Source organism: Heterocephalus glaber, unplaced genomic scaffold (genome assembly GCF_053883595.1).
Source record: "Heterocephalus glaber isolate CG9 unplaced genomic scaffold, H.glaber_assembly_v1.0 deba00001497, whole genome shotgun sequence".
Taxonomy (NCBI): Eukaryota; Metazoa; Chordata; class Mammalia; order Rodentia; family Bathyergidae; genus Heterocephalus; species Heterocephalus glaber.
In genome coordinates this window covers 37,887,304-37,905,605 of record NW_028258320.1, presented here as the reverse complement: position 1 = coordinate 37,905,605, position 18,302 = coordinate 37,887,304, and the positions used below count along the sequence as shown (strand labels likewise).

The window sequence follows — 18,302 nt, the reverse complement described above, 5'->3', positions numbered from 1 at the left end:
GGAATTGGCACCCTTGTAAAAAATAATTTGACCGTATATACTTAGGGTTTATTACTGGGTTTTCTAGTCCTTTCCATTGGTTTATATGTCTTCTTTATGCCAGTACCACACGATTTGTTTATTGTAGCTTTATAGTAAGTTTCAAATCAGTAAGTGTGATGTCTCCAACTTTCTTGTTCTTGTTGAAATTTTAACACAAAGGTAAATATTTTCCTTATTGTTTCATGCCACAGTGTGAGACATATGGAAAAATATTTGTACTCAGTTTTTTGAAAATTATTTTATAAAAAGTGTCATGGACACAGTTATTAAAATTATTCAATATGAATGTGTAAGTGCTAAGAATCATTACCAAATTATGGAAATCTTGAAGGAAATAAGATTGTTCTTTGCTAGGGTTCACTGGTTAAATCAGAGAAAAGTTTTAAAAGATTTACTGTATTGATAATATAAAATTTCAAAATTGTCTTAAAACAAAAGCAATATTTGCCAAATATCTAATAATTGAAGAGAAAATTATAAGAGCCCAATTTTTTCACCGATACTGAAAAGCTTGCTTTTCTGTCTTACCAAAGAGATAGTAGAATTTATGCTAAATTAGAAACTTTTTATAATTCAACTTAATAACAATTAATATACTTTTCTAACATGAATCAATATGCAGCTTTTAATCTTAATAAAAATCATGTAAATTGGTTATAAAATTTACAAGAAAAATTGAAAAACACTAGTTTGGTATTGATACATTTAGACATGCTTTTCAACTGTTATTTGATTTTAATATAAATTGATATGAGGTAGTAAATATACTTAACTTGGATAGCAGTAGTTTTCACATTGATATGACTTTGCTTTAAAGATAAAGCAATTCTTCTAAAAGAGATAAAAAAGTATCAAAATAGATGGAAATAGAAGTGAAAATGATTTACGTTAGTGAATTCAGTTACTGAAAACTTTATATACATTTACAAACATTTAGGGATATGAAATTTTTCTTGTAAATATACATTTTATAAAATCTAAAAATAGTTCAAGTGTATATGATATACATTTAGTTCTTGAGTTGGGACATTTAATAGGTATAAAATATGCACTACAGTTTGAAGGCTTAAGCCCCCAAAATGAATGTAAAATATCTCATTAATACTTTTTTTCCTAATGCTTCATATTGAAATGATAATTTGGGTGTAATGTGTTGTTATTTATTAAATTCACTATTATCATAGAATTAATCATTGCTACTAAATTAAAATATCACTTTGACCTTGGACCTTGTACCTAGTAAAATAGGTAAACTAATCTTACTTTAACTTAAGTCATTCACTGTAACATTTCCATCCAGATAGCTGCCTTCTAAAATACTACTTCATGAACCAGAAAAATGCTTTTCTTTGTTTAGACATAAATTTTCATAACAAAAAGACTAAGTGGGACAAAAAATGTAGTTTTGTACCATAGCGCCAAAATTCAGGTGGCCAAAATTGTAAAAAATGATTTTTAAAGATTATTACCCAGTTAACGAAAGTACTTAAACAAATTATGAAGGGATCAAACATGAGTTTTACTGTTAAAACTTACCTATAACTACAATACAATCTCCTAAAAGGTGACTTGAGAATGATTATTTATCTTTAACTTCTTTCATTAAAATGATTAGTTTGACTACAAGAACAACATGCAACAATGAAAACATTAATCCATACCTCTCGGCTCTTGTCAATTTTGGGTGTCTGATGTATGTGTCCTCAAAGTAGTCATCAATCGTATTTCTTTTTGCCAAGTTTGCTAAAGAGTTATCAGGAAACTTAAAAAAATTGTTACACTGGAGGGCAAAATAAAATCAGAACATCATCATGAAAAACTAATAATTTTTGTTGAAAATGAAGAATTCAAAACTCAACTGCAAGAAGATTTGAAATTCGGTCACTGGATTAATTCATTTTATCAATATCAGCTCCAGTGTTTGAAATTATCTCTAGTTTTAATGATTGGAAGTTTTTACTCCCTAAAGCAAGCCCCATAGTAAGATTAGGGGTAAATGTCAAATTTGCTTTTCTTTCCTAAAGTTGTTTTAGAAATTTGTGAAATTCAAAGTGGGGAAAGGAGAATTGGCTTGACAACAAAGCCTTGCACAAATAATTAAAAATGCTTAAGGCAGCTGAATATTTGAAAATTGATTTCCTTACAACTATGGCTAGTGACCACTTAGGAAGTTTTCTTTTACCTACATGTCCCCTGGACTGAGAACAGCTGCTCTAGTCCAATGCTTTTGTTCCTTCTCTAGTTCAATGCTTTTGTTCCTTTTGCAAAATCATTCACTACATGGACATCCAGTTTTGTTTGAAGCTTTCTCAATTGGATAGCTACTTCCTGACAATATTCATTCCACTTTGAGATGTATCCACTTAAAATTATTCCTTAAATGTATTATTTGAGTCGACACAGTTTCTACTTCCATGTAATTTTCAATTGACTTTTGTATACTGAACATGTGCAATTCTTTTTCTCCCTTAAGATCTTTTAAACATTTGAACATAACTTTCATATTCCCTGAGTGTTTCCTATGCCAGAAGTCTGTCATCTTTACCAGCCCAAAGAATTTCAAGTTGGCTTATCAACTTAGTCACTTCTCTTTGAAATGCTTTCAATTTCTGAATGATTTTTTTTTAAAATTAGGGCTCACTACTAGATGTGGCCTGGCAAGTATGGGACTATCAGCTTTCCTGTTCTAAGCATTATAATTCATTTATGATAGCTTATGTTCATTTTTATCTTGCTGGCTCTATTGTACTGTCAACTCATAACGAGCTCAAAGTTAACTAAAATCCTAATCACTCTCTCCCTGATTCTATAAAATTATTTTCCAAATGTAAGATTATGATTTAACATCTTCATCTAATTTTCTTTTAATTTTGTTTCAGAAAGAGTCTACTGAATCTTTTTAACTATTTATGGTTTAATATTGGGCTATTCATCTTGGTTTTTATGCCACTTACTATTTTATATGCCGTTGATGGTTATTCAAGTTATTAATAACACAGCTAAGTGAGGACAGACAGAGCTGTGCAGCACTATTTTAGGTGTTCTTTACTGATTGGCTTATTTTATATTGTTACAATCATGTTATAGTTTTAAAAAGCATTCCCTGGGAAAGAATATTTAGTACTGAACTCACCCATCTCAATTACCATCCCTTCTATCTTGCTTTATATGTTATCCTCAAATTCGTGTATACCTTCTAGGCAGTAAACCATCACAGTCTTTGAGAATTCTAACTTTGATTCTAGTTACCAGGGAAACTGTACTGAATATAACAGTGTTTCTACCCTGTTGATACTTAAATTCTAGTAGGAGAAAGACAATAAATAAATGACAAAAAATCAAGGTAACGTCTAAAAGTTAAAACACGTTAATAGCATAGAGTCACTAAGAGATTATCTTAGGTGAAGTATCTGAAAGGACATCTTTTAAGTAACTTTTAAACTGAACTTGAAAAACTAGAAGGTGACAGCCTTGCAAAAAATAAAAGTTAAGAAAAAAGTTAAAAGTGTCCAGGAAGAGTAAATATTGAACCAAGGGATTGTCCCAACTAGTTCACAATTTTAATTTTTTTAGGTCACCTCATTAGTTCTACCTTCCAGAAAGACAAACGTGTCAGTAACCAACCATGGACCAAATAGCTTAAAGTTGTATCTCTATATTAAGATGTAACCTCTTCTGGACTTTAAGTCACTAAGGATACCTCTATTCTATGGCTATAAAAGTCCCAAATTCCAAATAACTGATTTAAAAGCAGTGCAGCCACGCAGCTTTAAAACACCATACTGTTAATCATACAGAGAAAGAAAAAAAGTGACAGATTAATACAAATTTCAAACACAAATGAAAGGGGATAAATGGGAAATAAGGACATGCTCAGAGAACAGAAAGTAATTCAGTTTAGCTACCCCACCGGATATATGAGAATACCAAAATGTGAACAGAGGTTGGGAAAATGCTACTGAATACTTTTTATGCCAATTTAATGGGGTGGAGCTTAATTTTTTATGAAACTGGGAGCTATGAAAGTTTTTGAGGACAGTAGTGTCTGATATAGAATCTGAGCGTAGAATAGATATTGGAAGTAAGGAAACCAGTTAGAAAGCTAATAATTGCTGGAGCTCAAAAAATGAATTAATAAATGTTAAATATGAACATTTGGCAAGAGTACAATAAATAAAAAGTTTCCAGAAACTTTAATACATTGCTTGTACAGATGCAATTTGGAGGGTTTTTTTTTCCTGTTATAGAACTTGATGAGATTGGATTTTAGAGACAAGAGAGAAATGGTCAAAAGCACTTAAGGACTTATAGTTCTCAAGGATGGGAAAAGAGAAGCTACAGAAGTTCATTATGCAATTTCAAGCCTGATTGTCCAATATGATCTATTAACAGAAAAAGAGAAGGCAAGGAAACATGATGGAAAAGAGTAGGTGAGCAGACTCAAAGGTCCATGTGCTGCCCTGGCCTCATCATTCATGTTTTACACATGCTGTGTAACTTTGGGCAAACTTAAGTTTGGTGTAATGGGTGTAATTACCATGTAATACAGTGGTGATAGAGGATAATTAGAATAGATTACCTCAAATGCCTTTTTCCAGCTAGACAATTTTGAGATTTTAAGGCATTCTATGACTGTCAATCACATTATTTAAGCTTTTAATTTTGGAGAAATACCTTAAATTACACTTAAAGCAACTTGAAGGTAATGATTTTTGTCTAGCATATTAGTTTCTTCATAACTAATAAAATAAATCCTTATATATACATAACACATTTTTAATTTGTTAAAAAGACCCTCCAAGGCAAAATAAATGTCTGTATTATCAAACTATATTCCACAAAATTCACCCATTACACCCATATCAGTAATATACTACTGCATATTTTGCTGTATTCTTGCCAAATGTATTTGAATGAAGAAAAAGTAAACATGTTTATTGTACTTTTTTTTTTACTCAAGATTTCCATTGCATCTGTGCACATTTTCGATTTGTTTTTGTCATTTAGTATACAGTCTTTATGACTATATACTAAGGATAAATTTTCATCCTTTGTAAATTATAAAAATTTCATTATTTGCATTTTGTCCTGTGTACTTTGCAATGTACGAGTTGTAAATCACTTTATATATTTAACGCTTTTCTGTTCAATTCCATCTTTTTAGACTTGAAGTGACTTTAAACATTTTATTAGTACATAAAGTTAAAATGACTTAAGATACACGTGCTCATTCATATTTTCTTCTAGTTTATTAGATATATGTAATATTGATCCATTAGCAATTTGATACACGATAAGTTTCTTCATAATGTGAGCATAAAGTAAAACAAATTTTTTTAAACATTTCAGCTGGCTTCCACTGTGAACTTTATTAGCTGACATAAGTTTTCTACCGTTAAGGTAATAGTTTATTTGCACAACAGTTTAACTTAATCCTTATTTTTCAATAATTTAGATTTTTTATTGCTCTTTGTTCCAATGAGAACTTCCACGGCAGTGCTGGGAACAGCGGTAATGACAGGAAAACTCTTATTTACCATTCTATCCTTTGGACTATACAGGTAGTCTCGTAGCGGTCAGGCTACGCTCCTTCTCGGCTGCAGTAGGCACCAGCCCTGTGGCGAGGTAGGTTCTCTCGCTATACCCGACACGATTCCTGGCTCTCCCGGACACGAGGGGCAGCCCGGTGGACCTGCGCTCCTAGCCGCAGAAACGCGTTCACCGCGGCCTGGAGGTCGCTCTCCGCCCTCTGCCGGCCGCTCCGCAGCGCTCTCCTCCCGCCCCCTGGTGGCCGGCCAGCGTGACCACCCAGGGCACGGCCGCTGACCCCATCGCGGGCGAGCAGAGCGCTGGGCAGGTCTAGTGGCGTGCTCCAAGCCCCGAGCCCCGAGCCCCAGGCCGGCGGCTTCACCGCGGACACACGGCGCGGCCTGGCACCCTCCCGCCATGAAGCGGGTGCTGATCGTGGGCGCCGGGATGACAGGAAGCCTGTGCGCCGCCCTTCTGAGAAAAGTGTCCGGTACTCTCTACCTCGCCGTGTGGGACAAGGCTGGCGACTCAGGTGGGTTGTCTAACAGCCAAAACCTAAGTGGCACGCGAGGCCCGACTCTCTAGGATGCCTTGGCCCACGCCACAGGAAGACCGGAGAAAAGGCCGACTGTTGCTCCCAAAAGGCCGGGAGGCGGCTCATGCGCAGTGGCGCCCCGTCCTCACGTAAAGGGAGACTTCCGCGCTGGAGTTGGCGGGAGTCCAAGAAAGGGGCAGCCCGGGCACTGGCTCTCGCAAGGAAGAGTTGGGGGCCTCTGTGGAGAGAATCCAGGCCCGCGGAGTTATGGGGGAGTGTGGAAAACGGGAACTTACTTCTCTCTCTAATAAAGGGATTTTTGCGTTGGACTGTCTAAACTATTGCAACCTTCTCCAGATCTGAGCATCCCAATGTGCGCTTGTAGGGCGACTTTCCCAAAATCTAGTTTACAGAATTCTGTCATTCTCGAGAAGCTCGACTGCATGAAAGCTCCTTCGTTGACTGATTCAGTCTGGCACTCCATCCATCATTTTACTTATTCATTCATTAGTGCCTTTTTTTCAAGTAAACAAATATGTGCACCAGTAACAGTGCGAGACACTGGTGTTTTACTCCTGAGTCTGTATGTCCTTCCTCATTCATTGCCTTCCTTCTTTCTTCCTTCTCTCTCTCTTGTAATCTCACAGTGATCAAGTTGTCTCTGTTAACTACTTCGTAACAATGTTAGATGACAAAGACTTCAATTTAAGACCTCTTCTTAATGTAATTGAAAAAAAATTACAGTAAAGGAGGCCATGAATTGTTATTCTAATGCGCTGACAATTACCTATGCGTTAATTTAAGGGGGAAGAATGACCACAGCCAGCAGTCCTCATAACCCACTCTGCACAGCTGATTTGGGTGCTCAGTATGTCACCTGCACTCCTCATTATGCCAAAAAACACCAAATGTAAGTTAGTTCCAGGAACAGAATAAATCTTGGAATTTGTATTTTTTAACACAGTTTAAAACTTTGTGTTTTTTACTGAAATTATATTACCATTGTTGATAGTATTAGCAGCAAAAGGTTAACCTGAGTAAAGTAGGAAACTAATAACCAGAGAATTGTTGGGAAAATTAGTTGAGGAGGTATATGAAACAAATAGAAGCCTCAAGAAATTTTAATTGCTGTTAGGGTTGAGCACAAGTTTAAAAGTGGTGTGCTAAATAATATTTCTATTTATTTTCTTTGACTTTAATTTTGAGATATATGGAAAAATAGGCCCTTGGTTAACGTTAGCAGAAGATCTATGGGTTCGCTTCACATTTCTATTGTTTACTTGAGTTAAATTTTATTTAACATGAAGTGTGCATTAACCATATGAAGATTTTTGGTTATGATTTGGAATTCTCTCTTAAGAGTTCTTAGAAGAGAATAGACTGTTATAGAGCTAATCATAATATACACTATAGAAACATTTATTACTGTATTTATACATGTATATTATACATTCATATTATTGTACTTATATATATTAATTTATTTCAGTTTTTATGATGAACTGTTAGCTCATGGCATTTTGAAGCCTCTGACCTCTCCTATTGAAGGAATGATGATGAAAGAAGGAGACTGTAACTTTGTGGCACCTCAAGGAATTTCTTCAGTTGTTAAGCACTACTTAAAACAATCAGGTGAAAATAGAATTTTCTCTGATTTCTTTTAAAATAGCATTTAAAAATAAAAGTTATACATGTAATTAAATGTACCATATAGAACATTTCATACCATGTAGAACATTTCAAAAAGTACATATTCTCAGGGGCCAGGGATTTAGCTTAGTGGTTCCGGTGTGGGAGATTGTTTTGGTTTTTGCTTATATAAACATTGCACTGTGTCAATCTTGGCATACTTTTGTGAGTACATCTGTAAGATCAAATCGTATCAAAATAGTTATGACACAGTATGTACATTTTTTAACTTAAGTAGGTTGTGCTACATATTTGTCTTAAAGAAAATCTCATCACATGGGAATGAGAATGTCTCTTTACCTTATGTAGGTGTTAGGGAAATTTATAGTTTTTGGAAATGTCATAGGTTAAAAATTATATTTGTTTGTATTTTCTTAGTTATGAATTTATGAGTCTTTTGTTAACCAGCTCTTTGTATTTTTTCTATAAATGTCTTGTTCATAATCTTTGTGCAATTTCATTTGTTCCTTGTATATTTTATGAGTATTTTTAAAATGGGCTTTTTAAAACAAGAAAATAGTACTACTTGTAGCTGATAGGTGATTTGTTTTTAAAAACAGAATAAGCGTTCTTGACAAATCATAATTCAGTTAATTACCCAACTCAAGACCACTGAGCAAAGGTGTAGGCTGAGAATTTGTTTTGTTTCATAAGCTAGTTCTAGAATAATTGCTATTTTGGTCTTCCTTATCAAACATTAGTTATTGTGAAACCCAAGAATCCATTACTGGGCATGAGAGAGGTTGGTGAGATTGAATACACAACATCAAAATAAATACCATTCTGGGTTAGGCCATTTCTTCATCCAAGATTCTGTGATGTTTTCTTAGAATTCTCCAGAGAAATAGAACCAATAGGATATATAGTTAGTTTTCCAGATCCACCAATTTTATATCCACAGATGCAACCAATTACAGATCAAAAATACTAAAAAAAAAAATCTCAGAACGTTCGAGAAGCAAAACTTGAATTTCCTATATACCAAATACGGTGTTGTATCCATGAGATTAAGAATGAAGTTATATGTAGGCACACCCTGTTGTACCCTTTCAAATTTCACAAATCCTAGAGAGTCTCTCTCTAACGGTTGTTGTTTAGGCATTGTTTACCTTATTTCTCATCTGTGTGGTATGTAGTTAGGCCTATGGTGGTTGTATGTGTATTGAATATGTATAGCATTTTTTTCCTGGGATTTTTCCCTAAACAGTACAGTTTAACAACTATTTATATACCATTTACTTTGTATTAGATATTATAAATAATATAGAGATGATTTAAAGTATAAAGAAGATGTGTATAGATTATATGCAAATACTATGCCATTTTATATAAGAGACTTGATCATCCATGGATTTTAGTATGGGAAGTATTCTGGAACCAATCCTTGGCAGATACTAAGGTATGACTGCATGGATAGATGAATAGATACATATACATATATAGATATAGATATATACATAGAAAGATTGATCAATTTATCATAAAAAATGGTTCACATGATTACAGAGACTGGAAAGTCCCAATGTCTGAAGGGTGAGTCATCAGGCTTAATACTGGAGATCAGGAAAGCTGATGGTGTAGTTTTAGCCTAAAGGCTGGCAGGTTTGAGCCTCAAGAAGAGCCAATGTTTTAGTTATAGTATGAAGGCAGGAAAAAAGTCTATGACCCAGTTCAAAGCTATCAACCTGGAAATTCTCCTTTCTTCCTTCCTGTCTGTCTGTCTGTCTCTCTCTTTTTAAATTTTTTTTATTTTTTGTGGTACTGGGGATTGAACTCAGGACCTTGTTCTTACAAGGCAGGCCCAGTGCCATTGAGCTAAATCCCCAGCCCCTCCCCCCCTTTTTGGAGACAGGGTCTTGCTATGTAGTCAGATTGGTCTTGAACATGCTATGAGTCCAGACTGGTCTCCAGTGTACAATGATCCTCCTGCTTCAGCCTCCTGAGTGCTGGAATTACTGGCATGCACTACCACACCCAGCAAGAATTCTCCTTTCTAGTCCTATTTAGCCTTTTTACAGTTAGGATGAGGCCCACCCACATTAGGGAGGGCAATATGCTTTACTAAGATTTAAATATAATATCATCTCTAAAAAGTACTGTCACAGAAATACCCAGAACAGTGTTTTTACCAAATATATAGACAGTCTGTAGCTCATTTTATGTGTCATATTGACACATAAAATTAATCATCCCAGGTAATGACATCAATGAACATTTTGTGGAATGTTGCCATCAGCTTTATATAGTATCAGCGTATCAGTTTTAAAAATCTTATTTCTATTATGACTTTTACTTGACTCAAGTTAGATTGTATACTTATTGACGTCCTCAAGTATTTACTGTGTTATATAGGCATGATTGAATGCATGCATATGTTCATACATATATTTTTTCGTTCAGTGAACATTTATTGGATGCTTACTATATACCAGACATATTTTAGGTACCAGTGGTACAAGAACCAAAGTCCTGCCTTCTGGGGCGATTTTCTGGCAAACTACATTCCTTGAAAAATTTATACCTACTTCCTTATTTCTTAGGTATTTGGGTGAATAAGATGTGTTTTATCTTCTGATTTTGCTTTGGAAGTTATTGGGAGATTATATTTAATTTTTAGTAGCTCGTAAAACACTTGTACAGGATAGGTGAAATAATATGGGCTTTTTTTTTTTTTTGGTACTGGGGATTGAACTTCAGACCTTGTGCTTGTGAGGCACGTGGCAGAACCACTGAGCTAAATCCCTGGCCCGATATGGACTTTTAATATGTATAGTTTATATATACAGCTTATATGTACAGTAATACGTTGGTTCATGAACGCTTTTGTTCGAGAACAATTCAGTTCAAGAACAAAAGCATTCAGCAGAATTTTCCTTCTGTTAGCTAACTCCCAATTGGATAATGAACTTGACTGTGGCCATGTTTCTCATCCTGACACATGATCGTGGCTTCTTCTAATTGAGATTGTGGACAGACCTGTGCACACTTGCTGTGAAGCATTTTTGTGTTCTTTTTAACACATAAAGCCCTGTAGAGAATTATTCAATAGAGCATGGCTCCAAAGAAAGTGCACAACAAGCATGGTGGTAAAAAGAAAGTGCAGAGCAATAATAAAGGTGACAAGAACATTCAGAACAGTAATGTAAAGTAACCAGAATGTGCAGAGCAAAAATGAAGGTAACAATTAAGTGCAGAGCAAGAATGATAAGAAAAAGGTTTTGAAGAAGAAAATAACCATTGAATTGAAGAAGGAAACTGTAGAAAGGTGTGAGTGGTATTCATGTAACTGATCTGGCCTCTGAGTACAAGATGGTGAAGTTGACAATCTTGACTGTTTTGAAGAATAAAGATGCCATTGAAGTAGCTGATAAGGCAAAAGGAGTAACAATGTTAACCAAGCAGAGGACACAAGTGGTGGAAGATTTGGAAAAACTTTTTTTAGTGTGGTTGAATAAGAAACAGCTGGCAGGTGGTAGCATTATTGAAGCTATGATCTATGAAAAAGCCAGGAAAGCACATAATGATTTATTGCAAGAATATCCTTTTACAAGTGCCACAAGTGAAGAATTTAAAGCCAGAAGGGATGGTTTGATAAATTTCACAAGAGAAGTGGTGTCCACAGTGTGATAAGATATGGTGAGGCTTCCAGTTCTAACAAGGACACTGCAGAAGCCTATAAGAAAGAATTCATGAAATTCATCAAGGCAGAAGGATACATCGCTGGACACATGTTCAACTGCCATGAAACAGGGGTCTTTTGGGAGAACATGCTGAACAGAACCTCTGTCTCATAGGAGGAGAAGGCATTGCTGAGCATAAGCCCATGAAAGACCAATTGACCCTTTTGCTGTGTGTGAACTCAAAAGCTGATCTGAAAATTAAGCCACTACTGGTGCACCATTCCCAGACTCCTTATGCATTCAAGGAACAGAATGTGAACAAAGCCAGACTGCCTGCCTTGTGGTGGGCCAAGGTGAAGGCTTGGATCACAAGGCAATTGGTCATGGAATGTCTCCACAATGGTGTTCCTACCCACCATTAAGAAATATCTTTCTGACAACCATCTTCCTGAAAGGTGCCTTCTTCTCCAGACTTGGTGGACAGTATGGATGCTGAGTATGACTTCATAAAGGTCAAGTCCCCCCGCCCCCAACACAACACCTCTTCTGCGGCCCATGGACCAGCAAGTGATCTTTAACTTTAAGAAGCTGTACACAAAGATGCTCTTCACCAAGTGTTTTAATGTCACTGAAGAGATGTCCCTGACTCTTACAAGAGTTCTGGAAAAAACATTTCAATGTCCTCTATTGTATCAACCTCACTAACAAAGCCTGGGAAGATGTCACATACTGGATCTTTAACTCAGCCTCAGAAACTGTGGCCAGAATGTGTCACTGAACATGACTTTGAAGAGTCTGGTGCACAGGTAGTGGAGGAGATTGTGTCCGTGGACAAGAGTATGGGTCTGGCCATTGAAGGTGCAGACATAGAGGAGCTTGTTGAGGACTGTGTGGAAGAGCTGATGACAGAACTTGAACTCTAGCAGAGCAGCAGAAGGCACTTGTTAAAGAGCATTCCACCGAGGAAGAGGAAGACAGGGAAGAGGTTAAAAGTGAGGTGATAAAATCCATTATGGAAAAATGGAATGAGTGCCAGAATTTCTTTGAGAAGCACCACCCCAACATAATTGTAACGAACAGTGTTGCATCTGATGAACAATAATGTGGTCTCTCATTTTCGGAGGTTTATGCAGTGCAGGAAAAAACATGTGACATTAGACAGATTTTCCATCAAAATTGAGCCTGCAGCTAAGAGACAGAGGAGATGAAAACCCCGAAGGAAATCTCCCCGATGTCCTTGATGTCCTTATGGAGGGGGCTCTCCTTGCAAACAGTGTCCTCCTCTCCACCTACCTTCCTGTCCTCCACACCAGAAACTACCTCACACAAAGTTAGTGTTCTCTCTCTTCATACTGTATTTTGTTTCATATTTTTGTGGTTAAAAAATACATACGGTTCAGAATGGATTAACCTTATTTATATTGAACCTTATGGGGAAATTTGATTCTGTTCACAACCAGAATTGTAGAATGACTAAGTTCGAGAACTGAGGCACCACTGTAGTTTATATATACATTAGAAGACTATTCATTCTAATTTAATCAGTTTGTGATAAAAACCTACTTATGTGTTCACTTTGGGACAGTGAGTTGTGTAGATTGTTTTATCATTATTGAATTATATACTTCTGGTAGAAAATTTGGAAAACAGAAAAATAGCAAGAAAAATGTTATGATAATACATAAGTCAGCAATAGGTCCATCTTGTTATATATTTTCTGTCTGCTTTTGTAAAAATGAATTTTTATATAACTGAATTCAATGTCTATATAATTTGAATCTATATGAACTTTTCCTTTGTATATTTCAGCGTATCTCTAATGTTTCAAGATGCTTTTCGTACTCTATCCAAATCTATTATTATAAGGTTTTGTCGATTCTGTCTATAGCACTATTCATTTTGTAATTATATATCTTTTTATATATCAATTAAGCCCTGTTAGAAGTTTCTGTCCTTTAAATAGTCCAGATTACCAGGATTCAAATAAACGTTCTACTTTCTTTTCCTCAATCACATAGAAATCTCTTGATGTTAGTTTAGAAAGTAGTCTATTTGAATGAAGCTGATTTTTATGTATTTCCAGTTCATAAGAAACAAAATTGCAATGTCATTTCAAAAATAGTCTACAGTTTACAATCCCACAATGTGCTGGATTGACCAGTGGTCATTCAGACTGGGAGCAAAGTTTGAGAGACATTATCTGTGTGGAATATGCCTAATCAGGTATGCTTTAGAATTGAGATTTAAACCTCTACAATAGAATGAGACCAATGTTCTAGAACAAGTAATTCTAGGAAAGGCAGCAGGAAATAGATGCCTGCCTCTTGAATTTATGTTCTATATTTATTGTCTGATGTGTTCACATTAACTTCATTATAGAGAAATCTGCCATTTCTTGGCATCCATTTTACTGCCTGTTTGCTTTCCATATTAATACAATATTCTTGATTGGAACATGATTTTCTGGGATTTTTTTTTCTTAGTTAATGTTATTGCTGAGGTAGAAGAATTTAAGTTAATAAGAGATCCTAGCTATCATTCATTAAAAGCTATTTATGTGACATCTTAGGTACTTTACATATGTTATTTCTAATTCTCACAATGTTTTAAGGTAGTTATCATTATTCTCTTTTACCAATGAGAAAAATGAGACTCAAGGAGATTAGGTAGATTAGATTTTTCCTGTAGTAGCTTGACTAACAAGTTACAGAACTAGAAGTGCCTTGAAACTCATCAAGCTTTTTTTCCGTTAGCTTTCCCATGGAAGGCAATGAGAAGTGCTCATACCTTCAGATTGAACAGTTGTTTTGTAGGCCTAGTGCTTCCTTTTTTTTCCCCCCTGGTCCTGGGATTGAACCCACGGCTTTCACATTTAGGGACATCCTCAGCTTTTTTTTTTCACTTTGAAAAAAGATCTCACTAATTTGGTATGTTGCCCAGATGGAGTTTGAATTTTTGTTCTTCCTGTCTTAGTCTCCCAGGGTGCTGGGATTATAGGTGTGTACCACAACACTGAGCTCTTCTTTTTCCTTTTAAGATTCTTTTCTACAATATGAGAGGTTCATTTCATCCTGTCATTTTGACAGACATGTGGCTCAGGAAAACAACTCCATAGTACTCTGTTCCTCTACTTTCCCTCTTTCATTGGTTAGTCCTTGACCTTGGAGTAGGACCAGTTAAAAGGCAATGTCATCTCATTTCTTCATGAAATCTGAGCGATTGATCACCTGGTGGTTCCTGCCTTAGACATTTGGAGAGTGATGAACCAAGTCCTTTTGCTTTCGAATAATGCCTCATGTTCTTGTATAATTAATAAGATGATGAATTTAGCCTCCAAGGACACAGGGTGAGAAACTTTTATTTGGATTGGCTTACCAGTAGGGAGGACTATTGTTGCATTTACTTGTTTTTCATTTGTCTGTCTTATAAGGGATATTGACTAGCAATCTGGAAAGTCAACATGTACACTATTAGTCGTCAAAGTTGAGAGGATCAGTTTATTTGTATAAATGATTTTATTTGCAAATGCTATTAACTAGGGTGACTTTTGTCTAGTAATATTTACTCTTATCATTCTCTCCCTTTTTACTTTTGTGATTATATATTCTTCTTCTTTTTTTTTTTGGTACCGGGGATCGAACTTGGTACCTTGCGCTTGCGAGGCAGGCGGTGGAACCACTGAGCTAAATCCCCGGCCCTCAATTTTCTTCTTACAATTGATGTAAGGGAAGTGAACCTGTGTGGTTCTTTCCCAGAATTTCTTCCAGGCAGACGATCATGGCACACATCCACAGTAATGTCCTTTCAAGGGAAGCTAGAGGGTCACACGTGAATGGTGGTTAAGTAGTTCTTTTGTTTAGCTTAAGCAGTGTATTTAGTTAGACATTGTTCATGTCTCTTCAGTTGCCATCTTAGCAGTTCCAGCAACTGCTCACTAACCCCTATTTGTAGGAGATTATAGGAGAAAAATTATTTTGGATTTTCTTCTTAAAGTAGAGGAAGGTTGAGAATTAAAAATTGAATAAATACATAGTAGAAGCACATTTGCCTTTAATAAAATGCTTAAACCTTAATCTTATGGTATCTCTATAGCTGTTTGCAGACTTTTAAATTCTTATTAAATATCATATGCTGAGGAAACAGTGGCAAATGAGAGACATGGTCGCGGGCTCTATTATTGTAGAATGTAAATGGGTGGATGAAAGAGACATTATATTAACTGTACATATAAAACGATAGATAATAAGTGCTAGGAAGAAACTGTGAGGCATTATGAGAGAGCATATAATAGAGTAGATCTACACTAATGTAAGTATCCAAGGAATGAGAGCATGATGAGCTAGGGAAAGCCTCCTTAAGGAACTGACATTTCATGAATACCTCCAAAGTAAACAAGAATAAACTAGGCCAAGAGCTGAAGTTTGAGAGTTCCATGCACTGGGCATATCAAATTGGAGTTTCCAGGGGCTGGGGAGTTAGCTCAGTGGTGGTGTGCCTGCCTCGCAAGTGCAAGGTCCTAAGTTTGATCCCCAGTAATGGAAAAAAAAATGGAATTTCCTGAAGTAGAAGAAGGTTCTAAGAGCTTTCAAGGACTGAGGAGTATGAATGAGGGAGAAGTGGTAAGAGATAAAGTACAAGGTAAGGCAGAAATGCGTGTACTAGGAAGCTATTAAAGGGTTTTATGGAAGAAGTTGGTGCATGGTCAAATTGTCAGCTCAGAAGTGTCCTGAGAGAATTTATATTGTTCTCTGTTTTAAAATGAAAGCTTCCTGGCCCTTTAAATTTTAACACTCGGTCTTCTATAAAAATTATTAATTACTTTCACAAGGAAATGCCTCTTTCCCAGAAACTTTAATCGTAGCAGCTAGAAAAGAAAAATTCCTGGTTAATAAGAGCATCTACACCATTTCTCCTACCTTTTGGTAAATACTTTCGGGGGGGCCGTGTTTTGTCAGTTGTGGTGTTAGAATCGAGTCTGTCTATCCATTTCAGTGGTTCTCACATGTTAGCATGCATGGCACACAATCTTTCTGAGAAGCTTTCTGAGAGACATGGATTACTGGGACTAATGCCTGGAGTTTCTGACTTGGTCTGATTCATTATGATTGAACAACCCACTAGCTTCTGCTAGTGCTGCTGGTCTGGGATCCACATTTAAAAACCACTGACAGAACACTCTATGACCATTTGGATTCATTTCCAAGACATTCAGCTGGGGTATGCAGACTTATCTAGGCTAGTGGAGCTTAATGCCTTTTAAACACACAATTTTATCACCAACAGTAACAACATAATGCTCTTTGCAAAGGACTACTTTTGTGGATGAAACCATAAATAAAATAGAATGAGTTGATTTAATTGAGGTCTGGGACAAGACTATGGACTAAATGAGGTAAGTGGAGTGAGAGATCCTAAATAAATAAAACAGAGTGAAGCAGAGGTGCTCTGGTTGGAATAAAGGAGATGGTGAATGTGAGTTGAAAGTGCTGAATTATTTGTACCTTCTCCAAATGTGGATCTTGGAAAACCCCTTAGGCAAGTTGGAACACTATAAGTCCTTGCTTTAATCTTTGAACAGAATGATACTCGTTGCTTCAAATAGAGATTGATCTGTTGGCCTAGATAGAACAGTGTTCCTTCTAATATTTACATTTGACTTAAAAACTTTGAGTGCTTACTACTGCATAGCATTATTCAAGGGACAAGGAAGAGAGGTAAAGGTATTTGAGGTCTGGGGCCTGACATGAAGATCCTTGTGTACTATTGGATAGATAAGACACAACTAAAGCATGCAGATATTTTGAATCAATATCAGAATTAGTAGTAAAGGCAGTGATGGTTGAAGGACATCACAAACAGGAAGAATCACATTGAGCAAGGGTTGCTACAGAAAGGAAGTTTCATGGAAAAGGTTGGACTGGATTTTTAGTGACTAAGAACATCAAATGCCCCAGTTAATGATGAACAGGATCTTTCAATATGCTTTTATATTCCTTGTTCCACTATCAATATGCTTTTATATTCCTTGTTGCACTATCATTTCTTTCTTTTATATATGAGGCTGAACAAAAGTAGATTTGTTTTTACATCAAAGTTTTTCCAAAAACTGAAATTTGAGGTATTAGTATATGAAGAAGACTTAATGACCCAGCTATACTTTCTTTTAATTTATGGTTCATAATTTATTGTCTCAAAACAAATTTTGATAAGTATGTAGTGTGTGCCACTGACTGAGCTATACATCCTGTTTATTGTATATAGTAACAAAGTAGTCATAATTTGTGACTTATAGGATTTAGAAATTAAAAAAGAAGATAATTATCTAATTAATTGGGCAAATAATTAAAATACCTTTATCATAGGTGCTAAGAAGGAAAATGTGAAAAGGTACTTGGTGTTTCTTTTAGCTTTGATTCTTCTTTTTTTTTTTTTTTTGATACCGGGGATCGAACTCTGGACCTTGTGCTTGCAAGGCAGGCAGTGGAAACACTGAGCTAAATCCCCGGCCCTCTTAGTTTTGATTGTTCTTAATGAAAATATTGATGTATTGGTAGGGACTTACATTTCTCTTACAGAGACTTTCAGGTTCCCATAACAGGTTATTAATTCCTTTAATAGGGAATATTGCTCTTCTTGATACTACTAAAAAAATTAATTGCTAACACCTTTCCTGAAATGTATGTATAGTTGCTCTGCAAAGTTTATGAGCTTTATAGGCATAGTTTTATATCATAGCGTGACATTTTTCAATGTCCTAATTTATTTTTTTTCCATTAAGTTTATTGGTATATTTTAGGTATAAAATACAGTTACATTCATCATTGGGATCTTGTACCTTTACATGAATATCTTGGTTCTTATTTTTTTCCCCTTCCCCTGCCCTCCCT

The 18,302-nt window shown here is 35.7% G+C and overlaps 2 protein-coding genes across 4 annotated transcripts in view; one reads left to right on the top strand and one right to left on the bottom strand.

Moving 5' to 3' along the window:
- Window positions 1-814: 814 nt before the first annotated feature.
- On the bottom strand, window positions 815-5,990 carry LOC110344610 (uncharacterized). The gene is made up of 3 exons (XM_087184868.1): window positions 3,176-5,990; window positions 1,704-1,822; window positions 815-873 (listed from the first exon to the last, which is right to left on the bottom strand). The coding sequence occupies exon 1, from the start codon at window positions 5,988-5,990 to the stop codon at window positions 5,619-5,621; it is 372 nt and encodes a 123-aa protein (XP_087040994.1). The 3' UTR covers window positions 815-873; window positions 1,704-1,822; window positions 3,176-5,618.
- Window positions 5,949-18,302, top strand: part of Rnls (renalase, FAD dependent amine oxidase) — a 325,504-nt gene continuing 313,150 nt past the window's right edge. For all 3 annotated transcript variants that reach the window (XM_087184867.1, XM_004858346.4, XM_004858347.4), the window contains exons 1-3: window positions 5,949-6,103; window positions 6,911-7,016; window positions 7,596-7,738. In XM_087184867.1, the coding sequence (XP_087040993.1) occupies window positions 5,989-6,103; window positions 6,911-7,016; window positions 7,596-7,738 (364 nt within the window). In that variant the 5' untranslated portion in view covers window positions 5,949-5,988. The remainder of the gene's footprint in view (window positions 6,104-6,910; window positions 7,017-7,595; window positions 7,739-18,302) is intronic.

What these genes read in the sequence shown, in the direction of transcription:
- LOC110344610 (XM_087184868.1), bottom strand. Translation starts at nt 5,990, where the DNA reads ATGGCGGGAGGGTGCCAGGCCGCGCCGTGTGTCCGCGGTGAAGCCGCC.